Source organism: Ranitomeya variabilis, chromosome 4 (assembly GCF_051348905.1).
Source record: "Ranitomeya variabilis isolate aRanVar5 chromosome 4, aRanVar5.hap1, whole genome shotgun sequence".
Taxonomy (NCBI): domain Eukaryota; kingdom Metazoa; phylum Chordata; class Amphibia; order Anura; family Dendrobatidae; genus Ranitomeya; species Ranitomeya variabilis.
The window spans coordinates 48,243,399-48,265,699 of NC_135235.1; the positions used below are offsets into that span (position 1 = coordinate 48,243,399).

General features: G+C 41.9%; 1 protein-coding gene across 1 annotated transcript in view; it reads left to right on the top strand.

Annotated features, from left to right (window-relative positions):
* Positions 1 to 21,058, top strand: part of CPXM2 (carboxypeptidase X, M14 family member 2) — an 85,141-nt gene extending 64,083 nt beyond the window's left edge. Inside the window, exons 12-15 of the mRNA XM_077258469.1 lie at positions 292 to 589; positions 10,690 to 10,829; positions 16,282 to 16,381; positions 20,775 to 21,058. Coding sequence (XP_077114584.1) covers positions 292 to 589; positions 10,690 to 10,829; positions 16,282 to 16,381; positions 20,775 to 21,025 — 789 coding nt within the window. The 3' untranslated portion in view covers positions 21,026 to 21,058. The remainder of the gene's footprint in view (positions 1 to 291; positions 590 to 10,689; positions 10,830 to 16,281; positions 16,382 to 20,774) is intronic.
* Positions 21,059 to 22,301: the final 1,243 nt, after the last annotated feature.

Sequence of the window (22,301 nt, forward strand, 5' to 3'; positions counted from 1 at the left end):
ATGGAAAATAATGTCAGTATTAGTAGAGCTCAGGGAGTTTTACGAAGTATTTAACTCCATTTTTTCGAGCAAGTGACATACCCCGTTTAAATTGATGGTAACTCTTTGAGCATAAATCTCTCCTTGTGTTTAAGACATTTAATTTCCCAGGTTCCGCTTATTATTTTTTTTAACTTTTGGAATCTGTACCATCAAAGTAAAAGTTGTTCCTCATCACATTGTCAGGATATGCGATAACTTGTAGAAAAATGTATTTATGGAATGTTACGGTTTTATAATTATCGCATATAGGTTGCTATAGAAACTCGGGCCCTGATTACATGGATGGAAAAGATCCCTTTTGTTCTGGGTGGAAACCTGCAAGGAGGAGAGCTGGTGGTGTCTTATCCCTTTGAAATGGTTCGCTCGCTATGGAAGACCCAAGAGTATACGGGAACCCCTGATGACCATGTGTTTCGCTGGCTGGCATATTCTTATGCTTCCACTCATCGGCATATGACGGACTCTAGCCGGAGGGCATGTCACACTGAGGATTTTAACAAGGAGGAGGGAACTGTGAATGGAGCCTCATGGCATACGGTGGCAGGAAGTATGTTGTTCTCTTCATTTCTTGATTTGTGTAGATCTTTCAAAACATGATGGTGTTGAACGTTGTAGGGTCTACGGGTGTTTTCTCCTCAGTTGTCTTCTGTTCCAGTTACTTGATTGGCCCTGAATTACTTTTATGGCTGCATAACAACATATGCTCCATGAGGGATCGAAATGCCATAATTCATACAGTGGGACCAGATATGGCACCCTACTACATTTTGTATGACACATCTGCCGCTTGTGACTGTTATGTCTCACCTGGAAAATAGATTATGGAGCAGCACAGACCAATGTTGTTAGTGCAGTGAGGTGGACAGGCTGCAGCAATGGAGGCTGTATAGACTGGACGGTAACTAGCGGGAAGCCAAAAACTCAAGTCGAAGTGAGATCGGAAAATTATGGTTGAGATAATGGCACAGTTAGAGGAGACTTGTCGTCGATCTAGCAGATTTCAGTAGGTCAGGAGTCTCAATTAGGAGATGTCGTGGAGTTGAGTGTCCCAGCAGATCTCAGCGGTATGGCAGAACTGTGTACGACCAGTGACTCGCTTGTAGTAATATAGCAAAGTCACGTGCCATACCAGAGATTTGTATTTCAGGAGAGAACAGTAAGGAAGTTTGTCAAAAAAAGAAGAAATATTTGCGGTAGAGGCTAGCATGCCAACCACCTGAAAGCTATGGCTGCGTGCCGCCACTTGAGTCGGCCTGTAAAGCCAGAGAACGTGTCCTCAGAGGTGCATGCTGGAGCAGTACAGCAGGGGAGTCAGTGCTGGAGCAGGGACCGGTGAGAAACATTGAGGAGCGGGTGTTAGAACTCTCGGATTCCCATGGAACTGGACACTGAGAAGGTTGTGGATACTTTGGCTTTCTTCCTACAACTCAATGCTCCTCAATCCTCCACCACTGCGCAAACATAGACACCCATACTATTAATGGAAACACTCTAAAGTAGTCACAGCACTAATGAGGCAGAAACAAATAATTAGTTTTAAGAATGATTATAGGTCCAAGTGATCAGGAACATAGTCAAGAGATGCGCCATTACATAATATGGTGAAGACACATGCTGGAAATGACCAAAGTGTCCTAAAACAACAATCATCCAACACTCACTGATCTTCATTTAGTTCTTTTATTAGTTTTACTCTAATAGCTCTTAGCAGATGATTACTATTTATGTCCTAAGTTTCCATTTTCATGCTTTTTGGGACGTCTCCCAGTTAATGGGTGGTTTATAGGCGGCAGGACTCATAGTAAATGAATTCCAAGCCGTACAATGAGGAACAAACAAAAAGAAACAAAGGAAGACAAAGAAATGCTGTAGTTTACAGGACCACCTGGTGAGTCAATGAAATTAGCTGCATTCTAGAATCCGGGCAGAGAAATGACAAAATGGAAATTTCCCTCCATAAATTTGATTTACATGTAATGGTGGTGTAAATAGCCGCTATTATTACAAACATATGGACTGCAACAAAGATGTAATAAAATGCCAACAATTGGACTGGGTTGAATTAGCCTTCATCTGCATTACACGTGTTTACGAAATCGCTGCAGAATTGTGAAAGAAGTTGGAAAATGCTTCAAACTTGCAAACTTTTTTGTTAAATAGTGAACTCGATAGTATTTCTAACATTTTGGCATATTTATTTAAGAATGCCAATATTCTCTTATATTATTATTATTATTATTATTATTATTATTATTATTATCAATCTACATGTAGCCAATTACAACAGCCTATATTCCGCAGATGGATCTGCAGGACAGTGGTGGGGAATGGGATTATATTTATATGATCAGCTAAGGGTTCATTCTCCTGTGTGGAGCTGATGGCTAGTAACTTCCATAGACTAAAGCTGCATTTACACCGAAAGATAATCGTGAATCAATGCTACTAAAAATTCCCATTTCTTGATTATCTTGCCATGTAATCTGGCTGCTGGTCACCCGGTGCACTAACAAAACACTCGTCTATCGGGTGAAATGATATTTTATGTAGTGTAAAATATCATCATCCTGTGTAACCAGGAACCACGGCGGCCTATGTACAGGGATCTATTACAGATTGCTCAGTTCACATTGTTACTGCAGTCTGCCTGTGTAAACAGGCTATTAAACAATCGCCGATTGTTAAAGGTTCACCGATCGGGGGTCATTGTACGGTCCATGTAAATGAACTCTTAGGGTATGTGTCCACGGTCAGTAAACGCTGCGTGTTTGACGCTGCAGCGTCAAACACGCAGCGTCCAGATGTTCCAGCATAGTGGAGGGGATTTTTTGAAATCCCGTATCCACTATGTGTGGAAACCCGCACGCGGCGGGCCTGCGACTTCGGTCATGCTGCGCGTCTTTTCAGATCGCAGCATGTCCGTACACCTTGCGGGGACGCAGCGTCCCCGCAAGGCATAACACAGGGCGCTATGGGAGGGGGGCGATGATCCCGGATGTGTACAGTTAACACATCCGGCATCATCGCGTCCAAAAAGGGGGCGGGGCTTAGCATCCTGAACGTGGACACGCAGCCTAAAGGCCGGCGTCACACTCGGCGTAAGACAATACGGTCCGTATTTTACGGCCGTAATACGGAGAAATGTTCCCAAAATAGTGATCCGTAGGCAGGGTGTGTCAGCGTATTTTGCGCATGGCATCCTCCGTATGTAATCCGTATGGCATTCGTACTGCGATATTTTCTCGCAGGCTTGCAAAACCGACATCTAATGGATTTATGTGCTCAAATGTTCGGGAAAACATATATACAGTATATATATATGTCATTGAGACACACATATATATATATAGTCTGTATTTATATTTACTACAGCGCGATATCTGTGAAAAGCCGGTAATTCAATTGCCGGCTTTTCATTTCTCCTTCACAAACCCGACATGATATGAGACATGGTTTACATACAGTAAACCATCTCATATCCCCATTTTTTTTGCATATTCCACACTACTAATGTTAGTAGTGTGTGTATGCAAAATTTGGGCGCTGTAGCTGCTAAAATAAAGGGTTAAATGGCGGAAAAAATTGGCGTGGGCTCCCACGCAATTTTCTCCGCCAGAGTGGTAAAGCCAGTGACTGAGGGCAGATATTAATAGCCAGGAGAGGGTCCATGGTTATTGGCCCCCCCGTGGCTAAAAACATCTGCCCCCAGCCACCCCAGAAAAGGCACATCTGGAAGATGCGCCTATTCTGGCACTTGGCCACTCTCTTCCCATTCCCGTGTAGCGGTGGGATATGGGGTAATGAAGGGTTAATGCCACCTTGCTATTGTAAGGTGACATTAAGCCAGATTAATAATGGAGAGGCGTCAATTATGACACCTATCCATTATTAATCCAATTGTTTGAAAGGGTTAAAAAACACACACACACATGATTTAAAAGTATTTTAATGAAATAAACACAGCGGTTGTTTTAATATTTTATTGCTCTCTCAATCCATTTGCAGACCCTCACTTGGCAAAACAATAAACCCACAATATACGTACCTTCTGCTGACCCGTCACGTCCCACGAGGTAATCTATCTGAAGGGGTTAAAATAATTTACAAGCAGGAGCCCTGCAAATGCAGCTGTGCTCGTGCTTGTAATTCCCCGGCGAATGAAGGAAATGTAGGTCATTGACCTACATTTCCTTCAGTCGCGGTGATGCGCCCCTGCTGGATGTTCTCATGAACTGCAGCCTGGGAACTTTTTCCCACGCTCCAGGTCATATGAGGACATCCACCAGGGGGCGCATCACCGCGACTGAAGGAAATGTAGGTCAATGACCTACATTTCCTTCATTCGCCGCTGAATTACAAGCACGAGCACAGCTGCATTTGCAGGGCTCCTGCTTGTAAATTATTTTAACCCCTTCAGATGGATTACCTCGTGGGACGTGACGGGTCAGCAGAAGGTATGTATATTGTGGGTTTATTGTTTTGCCAAGCGAGGGTCTGCAAATGGATTGAGAGAGCAATAAAATATTAAAACAACCGCTGTGTTTATTTCATTAAAATACTTTTAAATCATGTGTGTGTGTTTTTTAACCCTTTCAAACAATTGGATTAATAATGGATAGGTGACATAATTGACGCCTCTCCATTATTAATCTGGCTTAATGTCACCTTACAATAGCAAGGTGGCATTAACCCTTCATTACCCCATATCCCACCGCTACTCGGGAATGGGAAGAGAGTGGCCAAGTGCCAGAACAGGCGCATCTTCCAGATGTGCCTTTTCTGGGGTGGCTGGGGGCAGATGTTTTTAGTCACGGGGGGGCCAATAACCATGGACCCTCTCCTGGCTATTAATATCTGCCCTCAGTCACTGGCTTTACCACTCTGGCGGAGAAAATTGCAGGGGAGCCCACGCCAATTTTTTCCGCCATTTAACCCTTTATTTTAGCAGCTACAGCGCTGAAATTTTGCACATACACACTACTAACATTAGTAGTGTGGAATATGCAAAAAAAAGGGGATATGAGATGGTTTACTGTATGTAAACCATGTCTCATATCCTGTCGGGTTTAGGCAGGAGAAATGAAAAGCCGGCAATTGAATTACCGACTTTTCACTAACACCGCTGCGTATTTCTCGCAAGTCACACTGCTGGTCCGTGTGGAACCCGTATTTTTTTCGCCCCCATAGACTTTCATTGGCGATTTTTTTGCGCAATACGCTGACAAACGCAGCATGCTGCGATTTTGTACGGCCGTAGAAAGCCGTATAATACTGAACCGTAATATACGGCTGATAAGAGCAGCCCCATTGAGAATAATTGTGCCGTTTATTTTGCGAGTTTTACGGACGTATTTTCTGCGCTCTTACATCCGTAAAACTCGCCAGTGTGACGCCGGCCTTAAACAGCAAAAAGGTAAGCATGTGGATCTGGGTTGTGTAAGGGGCATTGGTGGCTCACACTATGGGACACTGATCGGGCACTATCATAGAGGCATTATGTTTGGTACTTTTATATTGGGCACTGTTATAGATGATCTGTTGGTGGGCATTGGGGACTGGAGTTATATAGACATTATGCCTGCTTCTATTGTACTGGGCATGGTTGTAGAGGAAGTATATCTGTTTCTGTAATATTGGGCACTGTAATAGAGACATTATGGCTGGTACTGTTATATTGGGCACTGCTACATTTATTTTTTTATTTTACTTGCTTATATAGCTCTATTAATTCAGCTGATACTATTATATTGAGCGCTGTTATAGAGACATTATGTCTGTTACTATTATATTGGATAAATTATGACTTATGCTATTATATTGGGCACTGTTATAGAGAGATTATGTCTGATATTATTATATTGGGCACTGTTATAGAGAGATTATGTCTGATATTATTATATTGGGCATTGTTTTAGAGACGTTATGCCTGATACTATTATATTGGGCACTGTTATAGAGACATTATGTCTGATACAATTATATCGGACACTGTTATAGAGACATTATGTCTGATACAATTATATCAGACACTGTTATAGAGGTATTATGACTGATTCTTTTATATTGGGCACTGTTATAGAGACATAATGTCTGATACTATTATATTGGGCACTGTTATAGAGACATTATGACTGATACTATTACATTGGGCACTGTTATAGATAAATTATGACTTATGCTGTTATATTGACACCGCCTCCCCTGCTGCGCTGTGTTACGGCGGCCTCCACTTCACCCACACCCCTCGTCTCGGCAACAGACATGGTAGAGGAGTGGGTCTTCTCCTTTCTTCTAACTGCACCTTTAACCCAATCCCACCTCTACCCTTCCTTATCCTCCCCTCTTTTGAAGTCCTCTCTGTCGGCATCTACTCTCCCTCCAACCTCCAAGTGGCCGTCATATACCGACCTCCAGGCCCAGACACTGCCTTTGACCAATTCTCCACCTGGCTTCTTCACTTTCTCTCTGCTGACATTCCCACCATCATCATGGGTGACTTCAACATCCCCACTGATACCCCTCAGTCAACAGCCTCCAAACTTCTGTCCTTTACTTCATCTTTTGGACTTACTCAGTGGTCCTCCGTAGCCACCCATACAGACGGAAATACCCTAGACCTGGTCTTCACCCGTCTCTGCTCTCTATCTAACTTCACCACCTCCCCTCTCCCTTTATCCGACCACCATCTGATCTCCTTCTCATCCCTGTCCTCCTCACCGGTCACCTATGTCCAGCAAATGCGCACCCCCACAGAAACCTTGCACACCTAGACTCCCACACGCTCTCTGACTCTATCCTACCACTGGCATCCATATCCTCACTCCACGACACACACACTGCCACTGCTTTCTACAATGCCACTCTCACATCAGCTATTGACACGGTCACCCCTCTCGTTCATGGCAGAGTGCGACGTATCAATAGACAACCCTGGCACAAAAGCACCACTAAAAAGCTCTGGCAAATGTCGAGGGTTGCAGAGCGGCATTGGAAGAAAACACATTCGCAAGATGACTTCACTGCATTCAAACAGGCAACACTCGCTTTTAAATCTGCTCTCACCTCTGCTAAACAGGCCTACTTCACAACCCTTGTATCCTCCCTATCCTACAACCCCAAACAGTTATTCAAAACCTTTAACTCCCTCCTCCGTCCCCCACTGCCAACTCCAAATTCCCTCATCTCTGCTGAGGACTTTGCCACACACTTTAAAAATAAGATCGACCAAACAAGGCAAGTCTTCATTGTTCAACCACCACAACCCCTTTGTATACCAGACCAATGCCCAAACCCCATAACCTCCCTCTCCAAGATCATTGAAGGGGGGCTTAATTGTCTCCTCTCCAAATCGCACCTCACCACCTGTGCGCTTGACCCCATCCCATCCCACCTCCTACCCAACCTCACCACCACACTTATCCCATCCCTAACCCACCTCTTCAACCTATCACTAACTTCTGGCACCTTCCCTTCTGCTTTCAAACATGCCACAATCACGCCTATCCTTTTTAGCCAACCCTCGACCCAACAGCTATGTCCAGCTATCACCTAATATCGCTGCTCCCATTCGCTTCCAAACTCCTGAAGCAGCACGTCCACGCTGAACTTTCCTCCCACCTTTCATCTAGCTTGCTCTTTGACAATCTACAATCTGGTTTCCGCCCCCATCACTCAACTGAGACAGCCCTGACCAAAATCACTAATGACCTACTTACAGCCAAAGCTAACGGTCAATACTCTGTACTCCTTCTTCTAGACCTGTCCTCTTCTTTCCACAGTTGACCACTGCCTCCTACTACAGATCCTCTCCTCCTTTGGCATCAAAGGTCTCGCCCTATCCTGGATCTCCTCATACCTTTCCAACCGCACATTCAGCATCTCCCACTCCCACACTACCTCCTCATCCCACCCTCTCTCTGTTGGAGTCCCCCAAGGCTCTGTTCTAGAACCCCTACTCTTCTCAATCTACACACTTGGCACACTGGGACAACTCATTAAGTCCCATGGATTCCAGTACCACCTTTATGCTGATGACACTCAGATCTACCTTTCTGGCCCAGACGTCACCTCTCTGCTGTCCAGAATTCCGGAGTGTCTATCAGCCATATCCTCCTTCTTCTCCTCTCGCTTCCTCAAACTCAATGTGGACAAATCTGAACTCATCATCTTTCCTCCATCTCATAGATCTTCCATACCTGACCTATCAATTACCGACATCATGCTTTCCCCCGTACCGGAAGTCCGCTGCCTCGGAGTAACCCTTGACTCTGCCCTGTCCTTCAAATCGCACATCCAAGCTCTTTCCACCTCCTGTCGCCTCCAGCTCAAAAATATCTCCAGAATCCGTCCTTTCCTCAACCGTCAATCTACTAAAATGCTTGTGCATGCCCTCATCATCTCCTCGACTACTGCAACATCCTTTTCTGTGGCCTCCCTACTAACACCCTTGCACCTCTCCAGTCCATCCTTAACGCTGCTGCCCGACTAATTCATCTCTCTCCTCGCTACTCCTCCATTTCCCCTCTCTGTAAATCTCTTGACTGGCTCCCATTCCATCAGCATATCCAGTTCAAATTATTAATACTGACCTACAAAGCCATCCATAACCTGTCTCCTCCATATATCTCTGAACTAATCTCCCGATATCTTCCCTCACGTAATCTCAGGTCCTCCCAAGACCTCCTTTTCTCCTCCACACTTATCCGCTCCTCACCCAACCGCCTCCAAGACTTCTCCAGAATATCCCCCATCCTCTGGAATTCTTTGCCCCAACACATCCGACTATCAACCACATTCGGATCCTTCAGACAGAACCTGAAAACCCACTTCTTCGTGAAAGCATACAGTCTGCACTGATCCCGCTGCTTCCTCACCACTACTGAAGCTACCGCCTCACCAACACCGGAGCTACTACAACCCTCAACCTATTGTCTCCATATCCACCATCCTGTAGAATGAAAGCCCGCGAGGGCAGGGTCGTCGCTCCTCTGTATCAGTCTGTAATTGTTAGTTTGCTTACTGTAAGTGATATCTGTAATTTGTATGTAACACCTTCTCATGTACAGCACCATGGAATCAATGGTGCTATATCAATAAATAATAATAATATTGGGCACTGTTATAGAGAGATTATGTCTGATACTACTATATTGGGCACTGGTATAGAGGCATTATGACTGATGCTATTATCGTATATACTCTAGTATAAGCCGAGATTTTCAGCCCACTTTTTTGGGCTGAAAGTAACCCTCTTGGCTTATACTTAAGTCATATCCAGGAGTCGGCAGGGGAGGGGGAGCGGGGCTGTGTAATAATACTCACCTGCTCCTGGCGCGGTCCCTGCACGTCTTTCCCCCGGCGCCGACAGCTTCTTCCTGTAGTGAGCGGTTACATGGTACCGCTCATTACAGTAATGAATATGGACCCGACTCTACTACCATAGGGGTGGAGCCGCATATTAATCACTGTAATGAGCGATACCATGTGACCGCTCACTACAAAAAGAAGCTGCCGGCGCCGGGGAAAAGATGTGCAGGGACCGCACCAGGAGCAGGTGAGTATAACGCAGTGCGCGATATTCACCTGCTCCCTGTTCCACCATCGGCGCCGCTGCGTCTTCCGCATCCTCTGCAGTGACGCTCAGGTCAGAGGGCACAGTGACGCGATTAGTGTGCGCCGCCCTCTGCCTGAACGTCAGTGCAGAGGATGCAGAAGACGCAGCGGTGGTCGGTGGTGGAACGGGGAGCAGGTGAATATAGCAAGTGCCGGGGGCCTGAGAGGTGAGTATGTGATTTTTTTTTTTTTTTAATCGCAGCAACAGCATATGGGGCAAATATCTGTATGTAGCATCTTATGGGGCCATGTGCAGCATTATATGGGGCAAATATCTGTATGGGGCCATGTGCAGCATTATATGGGGCAAATATCTCTATGGAGCATCTTACGGGGCCATAATCCACATTTGTGGAGCATTATACGGGGCAAATGTGTCTATGGAGCATCTTATGGGGCCATAATCAGCATTTGTGCAGCATTGTATGGGGCAAATGTCTGTATGAAGCATCTTATGGGGTCATAATCAACAATTGTGCAGCATTATATGGGGCATATTTTAATACGGAGCATCTTATGGAGCCCATCATAAACTGTATGGAGCATTATATGGGGCGTATTTTGTATGGAGCATCTTATGGGGCCATCATGAACTGTATGGAGCATTATATGGGGCTCCTGATTCAATATGGATATTCAAAAGCACTTAAACTACTGATGTCTCAATTAATTTTACTTTTATTGGTATCTATTTTTATTTTTGAAATTTACCAGTAGCTGCTGCATTTTCCACCCTAGGCTTATACTCGAGTCATTAAGTTTTCCCAGTTTTTTGTGGCAAAATTAGGGGGTCGGCTTATACTCGGGTCGGCTTATACTCCAGTATATACGGTATATTGGGCACTGTTATAGAGACATTATGTCTGATACTATTAAATTGAGCACTGTTATAAGTATAGATTCACCAAAGATTATTCTACCTTTTCAGTGATTTATTTTTCCACAATTGCCATATTTTTTCTAATTTTCCTTTATCTTCTCTATATTGTAGGACTTTGTTTCTTATATGACCGATGCCTGTTTTCTTATTATTAGGTATTAATGATTTCAGCTATTTACATACCAACTGCTTTGAGATCTCCATATATTTAGACTGTGACAAATACCCGCATACAAGTGACCTGGCAGAACAGTGGGAGAATAACAGAGAGTCCTTAATTGTCTTCATGGAACAGGTTAGTGTCTTGTCCTTTAAAATATTCCTAATGTGTCTGTACAATATATTGCCCTGATTTAATCAATTTATGATTTTTTTTATTTTTTTCTCTCGTCTACTTTGCACCAAATTGAGGAAAATTGTGCATAATTGATGAGTTTCACACAATTCACACAATTTCACACAAAACATTTTTCTTGGTTTGTTTACTTTTATTTTTAAGCCTTTTTTGAATAAAATGTCACTTGACCCTTTCAATAAACATTAAAATGTCATGTGTTAGTTTTCAACTGCACAAAAAACAGAAAATTCGACCGGCTTTGTACTGTTTTCGGCTACCAGAGTAAAACTGCGCCCAAAAAATTTGAAACATTTAAAAAAGTCATAAATAATGAATTACCCGAAAACATCTGGATAATAAAAAGCGCGGCTATATTTTTGACCACAGCAAAAAACAAACAAACAAACCATGAAGGCTGAAAAAAATAGCAAATAAATGCTGCAAAAGTCATAATATATTTGGCATGACTAGAAGTCAAATTAGTAGTAAAAAAATAAAATTGTGAAAAGGCGATTATTTTTGAAAAAATAGAATTAAACAAAATATCTAAAAGTAATTGTTCCTATAACGTAAAAATCCCCTAAGTATTTTTTAACTCCTTCTTGACTGGGCTATTTTTCCTTTTTCTTTTGTTTTAATTTTTCCCTCCCCATAACTTTTTTATTTTTCCATCCACATAGTCGTATTAGCGCTTGCTGTATGCGGGACGAGTTGAACTTTTGAATGACACTATTCATTATATCAAGTGATGCACTTAAAAGCAGGAAAAAAATTCCAAGTGCGATGAAGTATCGGAGTATTTTATTTACCATTTTCACTATACGGTAAAACTGACCTGGCAGTATAATTTTTCATGTCAGTATGATTATGTAGATACTAAGCATGTATACTTTTTTTTTTATTTAAATGGTGAAAAAAAAACTTTGCCATTTTCCAAGACCCGTAACGTTTTCAATTTTCACGATATGGGACTGTGGCTTATTTTATGCTCCCTGAACTGACTTTTTTTTACTGATACCATTTTGTGGTAGGTATGATTTTTTGATTGCCTCTTATTGCATTTTATTGCAATGTAGTGTCCAAAAAAATGTAATTTTGGCATTTCTTTTTTTCTTCGTTGCGCAGTTTACTGACTGGATTAATTTATATTTTGATAGATCTGACTTTTACAAAAGCAGAGAAACAAAAAAAGCTCTTTTTACTGTATTTAATTGTCCTTTTATCAGACTTGAAATTGCAATTGTTTGATGCTTGTGCTATACATAGCAGTGCATCAGCGTATAAAGAAAATCCTAATCTCCTATGAACGCCGGCTCATAATTATGGGTATGAGGGTCTTCAGAAGACCCTGGATTTCATAGTAATCCACAGTCGCTCCTTGATCACATCACGGGTTTGCCAATAGGCACATGTTAAATACCGCTGTCAGAGATTGATAGCAGCATTTAATAAGTGGGCAGAGCATCTCTCCATCTGAGGCTGTTAGAAGCACATGATGACTGGTGAAATCAGCCATCATCTACTAAGAAAGTTGCAGGCTCAGTGTGCGAGCCCGCATCAAAATTAGGGAGCCGGCATAGGACGTACTAGTATCTTATAATCTTATATGTTTGTAAGGGGTTAAAGCAACTCACCAAAAAGGAAATAAAATTCAAAAAACATCTCAGAAAAAAGGCAGCTGTGTATACCAACACCAAGACACAATATTAGTGCACTACGGGATGCAGCAGGGCCCAAATAAAGGTGGAGGCATCACAGGTATAAAATGTCTGTGTGATTGGCTCCCTACGCAAGTCTTCTCTATATTCCCCCCCCCCATTTTTTTTTTAATGCTCCTATTTGAAATTTCAATAAAAAAGTTGAAAATCTTTATAAATTTCAAGGACAAGTAACCTAGTATTATACCAAGCAAATAAATAAAATCTGTATCAGTGTGACAATATTGTATGCTGTGTAACAAGAGAAGAGGGTGTGAGATATCATGACATTGGACATGAACCATACTGGAACTTGCAAAAGGGGGATAACCAGGGACACTTGTGGGGTAGGTGGAGTCTCAACCAATGGGTAGTGTAAAAGTTACCAGTATAGGTTAACTGGAGCATCCTGTTCTTGCTGGTATGAAGACACAAGGGCTAATGGGGCCGTTGCTTGTTGAGTGACACGAAAATAGGAAAACACGTATTTGGTAGACGCCTTGCTACACTCATGACGAGAGCTTTAAACTAGAGCAATATGAAAAATTAATTCATTGAATCTATATTGTGCAAAAAAGTCCAGTCTCACTGTTGGGAGGATTTAAGAAACTATTTCGTACTGGTGGAAATATGCAAATTGTCTCTTCAGAGAGGAAGAGGACTAGAACTCTAGTGCCACCTATTGGAAGTAGCAATCCTAACAGTCAATGTCGACCCTTTAATGAGCCTTGTCACATGACTTAGGATAATAGCCAAACCAGAATCTCAATTTGCAGACACTGTGTTTCGGGATACTGCCCCTCATCAGTACAAAGTGGGGATCGAAATATGTTTTGACCATTTGGGTTCCTTGATGATGGGCAGGGAATTCCAGTGTAGAAGACATTAAAGAGGTTCTGCCATGAAAGATACAGTCATGGAGGAAAGTGTTGGCACCCTTGAAATTGTTTCAGAAAATGAAGTATTTCTCCCAGAAAATTATTGCAGTGACACATTTTGTTATACACATGTTTAGTTCCTTTGTGTGTATTGGAACAACAGTGTGTATTGGAACAACAGAAAAAACTGAGAGAAAAGGCAAGGTGGACATCATTTCACAAAAAACCCCCAAAAAGGGTCGGGCAAAATTGTTGGCACCCTCAAATTAATATTTGGTTGCACACCCTTTGGATTAAATGGAAAGCAAGAGGAAAATCCAGCGAAGCAGCAGGTACTTGTGATTAAACTTTATTGCAAATCCTATAACTATGAGTAAGGCAGAAACGCGTAGGTTGTACAGCCACTGGAGGAACTGCCAGGAACTGTATTTTTTAACAAGTTTGCAATAAATCTTGGATTTTAATCACACGTACCTGCTGCTTCGCTGTATTTTCCTCTTCCTTTCCTGATCTACAGCCGGATCCCGGGCTCATCCGTGCGAGATTCACAGCAAGAACCGTGCTACTACGTCCTTGTGAGCTGACTCTCCTTTCCCCATTGCTTTTTTTGCTACATTCAGTTTGGGATAAATAACTCCAATCAATCGCTTCCTATAACCATCAACAAGATTCTTACACCTCTCAACTGGAATCTTGGACCATTCTTCTTTTGCAAACTGCTCCAGGGCTCTCATAATTGAAAGCGCCTTCTTCCAACTTCAATTTTAAGATCTCTCCACAGGTGTTCAATGGGATTTAGATCCAAACTCATTGCTGGCCAGTTCAGAACTCTCCAGCACTTTATTTCCCAACATTTATGGGTGCTTCTTGAAGTATGCTTGGGGTTATTGTCTTACTGGAAGACCCATGACCTAGGATGCAAACCCAGCTTTCTGACACTGGGCACTCCATTGCTAAAGAAAAGTCCAGCTCACCATAGTCGTTATCCCAGGAAGCTCGGAGCACGGAAACGCTGTGTCAGGGCGTGAGGAGGCCAGAAATGAAGAAAGAATTCCAGCTCAACGAGGCGATGAAAAGTAAACACTTGGTACTTTATTCACTTCATGTCAGAAGCATCATGATTAAGGGTGCCCTGTCACCTGAAACGCGTAGATAGTGTTTTTATTGTATTGTGCTGATGTCTTATCCTCTGCTTCTGACATGAAGTGAATAAAGTACCAAGTGTTTACTTTTCATCGCCTCGTTGAGCTGGAATTCTTTCTTCATTTCTGCACTCCATTGCTACCCAAAATCCTTTGGTAATCTTCAGATTTCATGATGTCTTGCGCACAGTCAATGCACCCACTGCCAGGGGCAGCAAACAACCACAAACTATCTTTAAACCTCCACCATATTTGATTATAGGTACTGTGTCATTTTCTTTGTAGGCCTCATTCTTTTTTCGGTAAACAGTAAAATGATGTGAAAAGTTCTATCTTGGTTTCATTTGTCCACAAGATACTTTCCCAGAAGGATTTTGGCTTACTCATGTACATTTTGACAAACTGCAGTCTAGCTTTTTTTTTTGTTTCTGTCAGCAGTGGGGTCCTCCTGGGTCCTCCTGCCATAGCATTTCATTTCATTCAAATGTCGATGGACAGTTCACACTGACACTGAAGCTTCCTTAGCCTGCAAGACAGCTCAAATTTCTTTGGAACTTGATTGAGGCTGCTTATCCACCATCTGGACTATCCTGTGTTGCAACCTTTCATCAATTTTTCACTGCCATCCATATCCAGGGAGATTAGCTACAGTGCCATAGGTTCTAAACATATTGATTATGTTGCGCATCATGGACAAAGGAACATCAAGATCTCTGGAGATGGTCTTGTAACCTTGAGATTGTTGAAATTTCTCAAAAATGTTGGTTCTCAAGTCCTCAGACAATTTTCTTCTCTTCTTTCTGTTCTCCATGTTTAGTGTGGCACACACAGACACACATTGCAAAGACTGAGTCAACCTGTCTCCTTTTTATCTGGTTTCAGGTGTTATTTTCATATTGCCCATACCTGTTACTTGCCGCAAGTGGGTTTAAACGAGCATCACATGCTTGAAACAAAGTTGGTTACTCACAATTTTGGAAAGGTGCCAACAATTTTGTTCCACCCATTTTTGAGGTTTTGTTTAAAATCATGTCCAATTCGCCCTTTTGTCCCACTGTGTTTTTGTGCTGTCCCAATGCACACAAAGTAAATAAACATGTGTATAACATAACATGTGTAATTGCTATAATTTTCTGGGAGAAATGCTTCATTTTCTGGAACAATTTCAAGAGTGCCAACACTTTCGGCCATGACTGCAACTGTTGGTTTGAACGCTCATCTGAGAGTGCATGTGTTCTCAGTGGCAATAAGCCACTGCTCCTTTAGCGTCAGCTGCTACCCTCGAGCAATGGGATCAAGCGTATGAAATCCAACTGTCTGATCTTTATCACCCTGATATCTGCTGGCAGTGGAGAGATGGATGATGGTCATCTGGTCATGCTGAAATTGAAATCTACTATGGATGGCCAAGCTTTAGAATTGATTTTAACAAATAGATTCTTTGCTAAATTGCTCAGCCAGGACCTACTAAAGGGTCTACACAAGTTACACATGTAACTCCCACTGGAAATGGATGCTTAGATAAGAGCAATCACCAGATATCACTTGGTGTTCTGCAGGGGTCCCCAAAGATTTGTATGTAGGGCATAATGTCATGCACACAGGTCAAATAAAACAGACATGGTGACCTCATGACACTTCTCCGTTAAATACATGTAGGAAATGAGTCCAGTAATTCTTCATTTTTTTTTAGGTCCACCGTGGAATTAAAGGAATTGTGAGAGATATATATGGACGTGGGATAGGAAATGCAATAATATCTGTGGAAGGCATCAATCATGATATACGTACAGGTCAGTCATTTAGACAGTTTGCAGCTCGTGACTGGGACACTTTTCCTGGAGGAAAGAAATAGTAGTGATAGGTTCTTTGTGTAGATGATGGAGCTGACTACTGATGTCTGAAATCTGCTACTCACCAATACGATATGTGCTCAGACCTGTCTATTGGTGGCCACAAAAAGGCCAAAAGAGGACATTACTGTATGAGTGTCATGGACAACAGACTGATTTTAAGTCAATCTCAAAGTCTTCCAGTTGGTTGGTAATAGCAGATCAATTTGTGGGACTCCAGTCAAGGTCAGTGGTACCTGGTAGCTAGATGAGAGGCCCATGAATCTCTTAATGTCTGGCGCGAAATTTGATTTTTCAGGGCTGGTGCGAAATTATTCCTGCAATATGATGCCAGCTATGGATAATCAAAAGCCACATCGGGGGACTCCGTGAGGTAAGGGATTCGCGGGCCTCTCATCTCATCTAGTGACCTGGATCTTGGACCAGGGTTTCGCAAATTGGTCCGTCTCATCTCTAGGTAATATATTTTCTCGTGATTTCTTACCAACATTACTAATGTGGCCCGACTTCATTGCTGGCCCATATTCTAGAGGTCAATTGGAGAGAATCCCAGAAAAATCATATGGCACAAGGCACGCCTTGGTCTCTGGTGCCATCACCTAACTTCTGCATTGGCAGGCTATTTACCTAGAGATGAGGCTAGCGGTCCTAACATTTATATGGATTATCCTTAGTTACTGGCTCTGTGCATAGAAAGTTTAACACTTGCTGCAATGCCAACCTTGGCCCCCGTTTGCACCTATGCCATAAATTTATAGTGGACCCACACCTACTATATGGATTTTTCCGAGAGCTCTCTCCCCCAGTCCGGCTTCCTTATCCGTGCCCCTTGCAATAGTTGAACTTCCCAGTTTCCAAGCTACACCTATTAATATTTGCTAGGATACACAACTGTATCCCTGTTATGCCTGTGCTGGCACGTGAAAGCATTTCTTACAGCTTATTACCCTTCCGACCTTCAGGACTCCCGGGACCTGGAGTTACAACTTCTCTGGAAATGTCTCACATTTTAATGACTCTGCCTTATGGAAAGCTATATTCATCCTCCCACCCCGCCTGTACCCCACCTCTGGCACAGACGGCTTCCTTTGTAGCTCACTTCAAGACCCTTTTGTTGCATAGTTAGACTGACATAGCAATGCTGCAATACATTGCTTTCTTTGATTGATGTCCGTAAAAAGCTTTCTAATATCAAGGAACGAAGAAGATGAAAGGATAAAAAGGCACGTGAGATATCTACATACTGGACAAACCACGAGCGTGCCTTACGATCTTTTTTTTTTTTTATAAAGTAACTCCACATTATTGTGATCACCTGTTCTGCACATGCAGGAAATATACAAGTATTGTTTAATTATTATCAATTATTGATAAAATAATGTAATTTATCATATGAGAGAAAATTGTATATGATTAGAAGAAAAAATAATAACAATAATATTAAAAACCAAAGCCGGCATTACTCTGCAAAACGCTTAATATTGGAAAAAGATATAAAATAAAAAATAAAAGGTCACAAGGCCTCCTTTATGAAGTTGTAGAAGTGCATTAGATGTAGTGCGGACAGAAATGTTGGGTAGATCTTGCAGATTTGGGATTTTTCTTCCTTTTGATGCTTTTTAAACGTTATCTATCTGCACCAGATCAAGAGGGATAGGCTTAGAAAGTGCTCTGTCACGCCCAGAGCACTTAATGCCTAATTTGCATATGAATGGTAATGCTAATTGCTCAGGAATACCAGATGGAAGATTGATTGATTTACATTTTTCAGTGAGGGGAGTTGATACAAATTCTCTTCAAGTGATTCTTACCCTTTTTACCAGGGGGGATAGCTCATGTATTAATTGGAGCTACAGTGTTTTGGCTGCAGATTGCTTAATGCTCCCATAAAACTAAAGAGGATCGTTATTCAACAATGACTTCCATAAAAACAACCAGTGAGATATAAAGCCACAGGACGTTTTGCAGTAGCCAATTTACTGTGCATGTGCTTTCAATAAGGAGGCTTATCTCTGGCGAGAACAAAATGATTGGGCATGTCGAAATCCAACAGCCTGACCATTTCTGCTGTCAGGGGAGAGTCAGGACAACCCCACACACATTAATTGATTGATGTTCCCCCTGACATCAGTAGGTTTGATCAACATTTATCTAACGTTAAATGTAAGCACCTTTCCACAATTAGTATGTGCAGGTCATTACTGTGCTGTCTTCATTCACGGTAAAGCACCTGGAACCTAAGCACTAATTTAACTCTCCCACGCTTGTTTCTGGTTTTTATTTTTTCCATAGAAAAGTAGTGAAGCATTGTCTTACTCAGAGAGCTGAAGACGAAATATGTCCTAGAATCTACCTTTCCATTCCCACATCTGTTTGTTTTGGTGTTTTGTTTTTTAGTATTTTATAATGAGCAAAATTGCATCTGGGTTCCAATCCTTGAACCTGCACTTTATGGTTGGCTTTTCTGCCACAGCATATACACCTTTCTCTGAGTGTTTAGTTTATGTTATCTTGGCTTCAGTCATTTTAGGATGACAGTTTTTTTTCATTAACTCATTTGTCTGCCCTATCACCTTTTAGGTGCCGCTTTATACATTTTCCCCCTGCTGGTTTTTCCTGCTGGTGATAGTCTCATTTTGGTGTTCAGTCATACTGCTGTAGTTGAAGCCAGTCAGGGGAAGACCAGCTAGGGTTTAACTCTTTGCTGTTTATGTTCTTTACTCTGTACCTATCTTCTGTTTCTTTTTAGAAAGTAGGCAGCATATCATTTAACAGCATGTGCTTAATCATTTATTTTGTATTTTGTTTTATTCACTCTGGGATCTATCTATTTCAGCACACTTTCCCTTATGTAGGTAATTTGCACTCTGCTCTCTGTTTTTTTTAAGAGGACCGTGAAGCACTCGATTGCCTTTCAGGCAGGATAAGTCTGAGCTTCCATTGTCTAGTCCAGAGGTGTCAAACTGCATTCCTCGAGGGCCGCCAACAGGTCATGTTTTCAGGATTTCCTTAGCATGACCTGTTGGCGGCCCTCGAGGAATGCAGTTTGACACCTCTGGTCTAGTCTGTGATTAGGGCCATGTCTGCTCATACAAGAACCACAAGGGACTGCAGGGTCAGGATCTCTAGTCTGTACAGGGACAGTCAGGGTCAGTGGCAGTTTGTAGAGTGTTACCTTTTTTCCTAAGTGAGTTGTTATACTATCATAACAAATGGATGAGTATAGATTAAATAGAGGTTCAGTCGCTTCTAATTTGGGTCTTCCCATATCTGCGATTGGAGTAAAATGGAGAGTAGCATGCACTTATGTATCATTCAGTCTGTAGTTATATGCAGCCACCAGCCTGGTCAAATGACACTCTACCTATGAGACATCTATAGCATAAGAGTACCAATCAATACTTACCACCTTCATGTTGGTGCTCTGCTCTCTCCTGGGCAATGGCAATGGCAATACATCCGGTGGTTTACAGATCTGTCCTTCTTTAGCTTTCCTCTTGTCATATCCTGAGATCAGTGCTATGAGAGGGTCAGTTTAAAAAAAAAAAAAATTGGGATTTTGTGATACTCTGTTGGAAGATGTTTATGGTATTATTCCTATTAAGTCCATCCACTGGCTTCATAGCACACCGTAGTAGACTAGTAGACCAGCATGGCAACATGGTGGCTCAGAAGTTGGCACTGATGATTTGCAGCACTGGGGTCCTGGGTTCAAATTCCACCAAGGACAATATCTGCTAGGAGTATGTTCTCCCCGTGTTTGTGTGAGTTTCCTCTCACACTCCAATGACATACTGATAGGGAATCTAGATTGTGAGCCCCCAATGTGGACAGAGCTGTGGAATATAATGGTGCTCTATAAACAAAACATAATAAATAATTTTACAGTACTTTGCAATGATATAGAATTTCACAATATTTTATACGGTATCAAGTGGTAGCAGGTTCAAGTCCCCTAAGGGGACTAATAAAAAAATGCACCAAAAAAAAATAAAAAATATTTAGAAAAAATGATAAAGGAAGCAAAAATTGAAAAACCCAACCTTTTCCTCTAAGGCACATAGCAAAATGGAAAAAATACATACCCAAACTAATAATATGTAAAGAATATTTACTCCAAAACGAAAATTTAGAAACTGAAATTAGCATTTTTCAGTTGCTGCACTTTCCCCAAAATATGCAACGTACAGTTTTAAAGCTGTTGTTATTTTTGTAACTTAGATGATCGCCTTTTATATCACTTTTATGTAGGAATTCAGAAAATGAATCTTTGTGATGCTTTTTCGTTCTGCCACTAAAGATTGCTCTTCTTTTTATTTTCTTTGGAATATAGCAAGTGATGGAGATTATTGGAGACTTCTGAATCCAGGAGAATATGCGGTCACGGCTCGAGCCGATGGCTTTACGCCTTCCACCAAGAACTGTGCTGTGGGATACGAGATGGGAGCCACACGATGTGACTTCACCCTAGCCAAATCCAACCTGGCACGGATTAGAGAGATCATGGAGAAGTTTGGAAAGCAGCCGGTCGGCATGTCTTTGCAACGCAGAAGAGTCCGAGTCAGAGCAAGTCGTCAGACTTAGATTTTGGTTTGGCTTGCGATGTAGAAAAAAGAAGTTGGAAGCAACATACGTTGGCCACTTATTATGGAATGGCTGAATAGACTAAAGCGGTGGAAGATTCTTCTCCAGTCTTCTTGCTCATAGATAAGATCTTCTTGAGGACATCTTCTAATTATGGCACCTTATGACAATTGCTTGCTTAAAGTCTACCGATACGAAAATCTTCTTTCTCTTCGAGCTGTAGGAATCTCCCATGGACCCTTAGATCTTGAGTAAGACCTTCACGATAACTATATGGCAAGAGTTTCCATCAGGTAGTAAGAACTTTGGGATTAGATCTTCAGATGTTACATCCTTGACAGATGGTTGTGTTATAAAACACTTAACAAAAACTTTCACTAAGTTGTGACCCTTTATCACCAATATTTGTCCCTCAGTCGATGGCTTCCAATGTGCTCCGATACACTCTCCATACCTTAAGACACAATGTCCTCATCCAGGTACATCAGTGGACAAGGTATATTCTCCATTAGATTGGCAAATTTTGTGTCTACCGTGACGCTTTGAAGATTTTTAATCATGGGACTAGATCCAAACTTTATCCTTGGGATGTTAGAATATACAAAAAAAAGTGTACTAGATGAAGGCCATTAAAACCTAGTCAAAAGCACCTTAAACCATTGTCTAAATTCCTTCTAAGTTCTGTAAATTGCAACTCTGCATTCAAAGTGGTGCATAGTGGCAAAAGTCATAACGAAGCAGAAAATAAGAAATGCAAGAACCAGCGCACTCCTAGGGTCATTGTATCTGGATTCGACCACTGTGCTTCAGATGATAGAATTAGCTTTCTCTCGGCTTTTTAATTGTTTCTTTCCAGTGACTGTTCCTAATTTACATGATGTTTAATCTGTTTTGTTCTCATGTTAGACAATGGTACACAAGACATTAATCTGCTGGCTGGTGGCAAGGCCTGACAGCATTTCCTGATTGAAATTCTTCAGTTCTTGCGCTTTATATAAAATACATGTTTAAAGTCTGATATCTTACAATTTTTACAAATAAAGGTGATGCAACTGGGAAAACCAGTAGCATGGGTCACAAGTGTCTGTTACAAAGGAAATTAATGTGCAGTTTAGTAAATCTCCACTGCGCTTTCTCCCCCATCTGAGAGCGACATGATATAGGTAAAGAGACATTGATTCGAGTGATGTATCACTTATTGGGCTGCTTGCTGTAGTTTTGATAAAATCACAGTTTTATCTGATTCCGATCTACCAGTACCTTGCTTGCTGAGCTG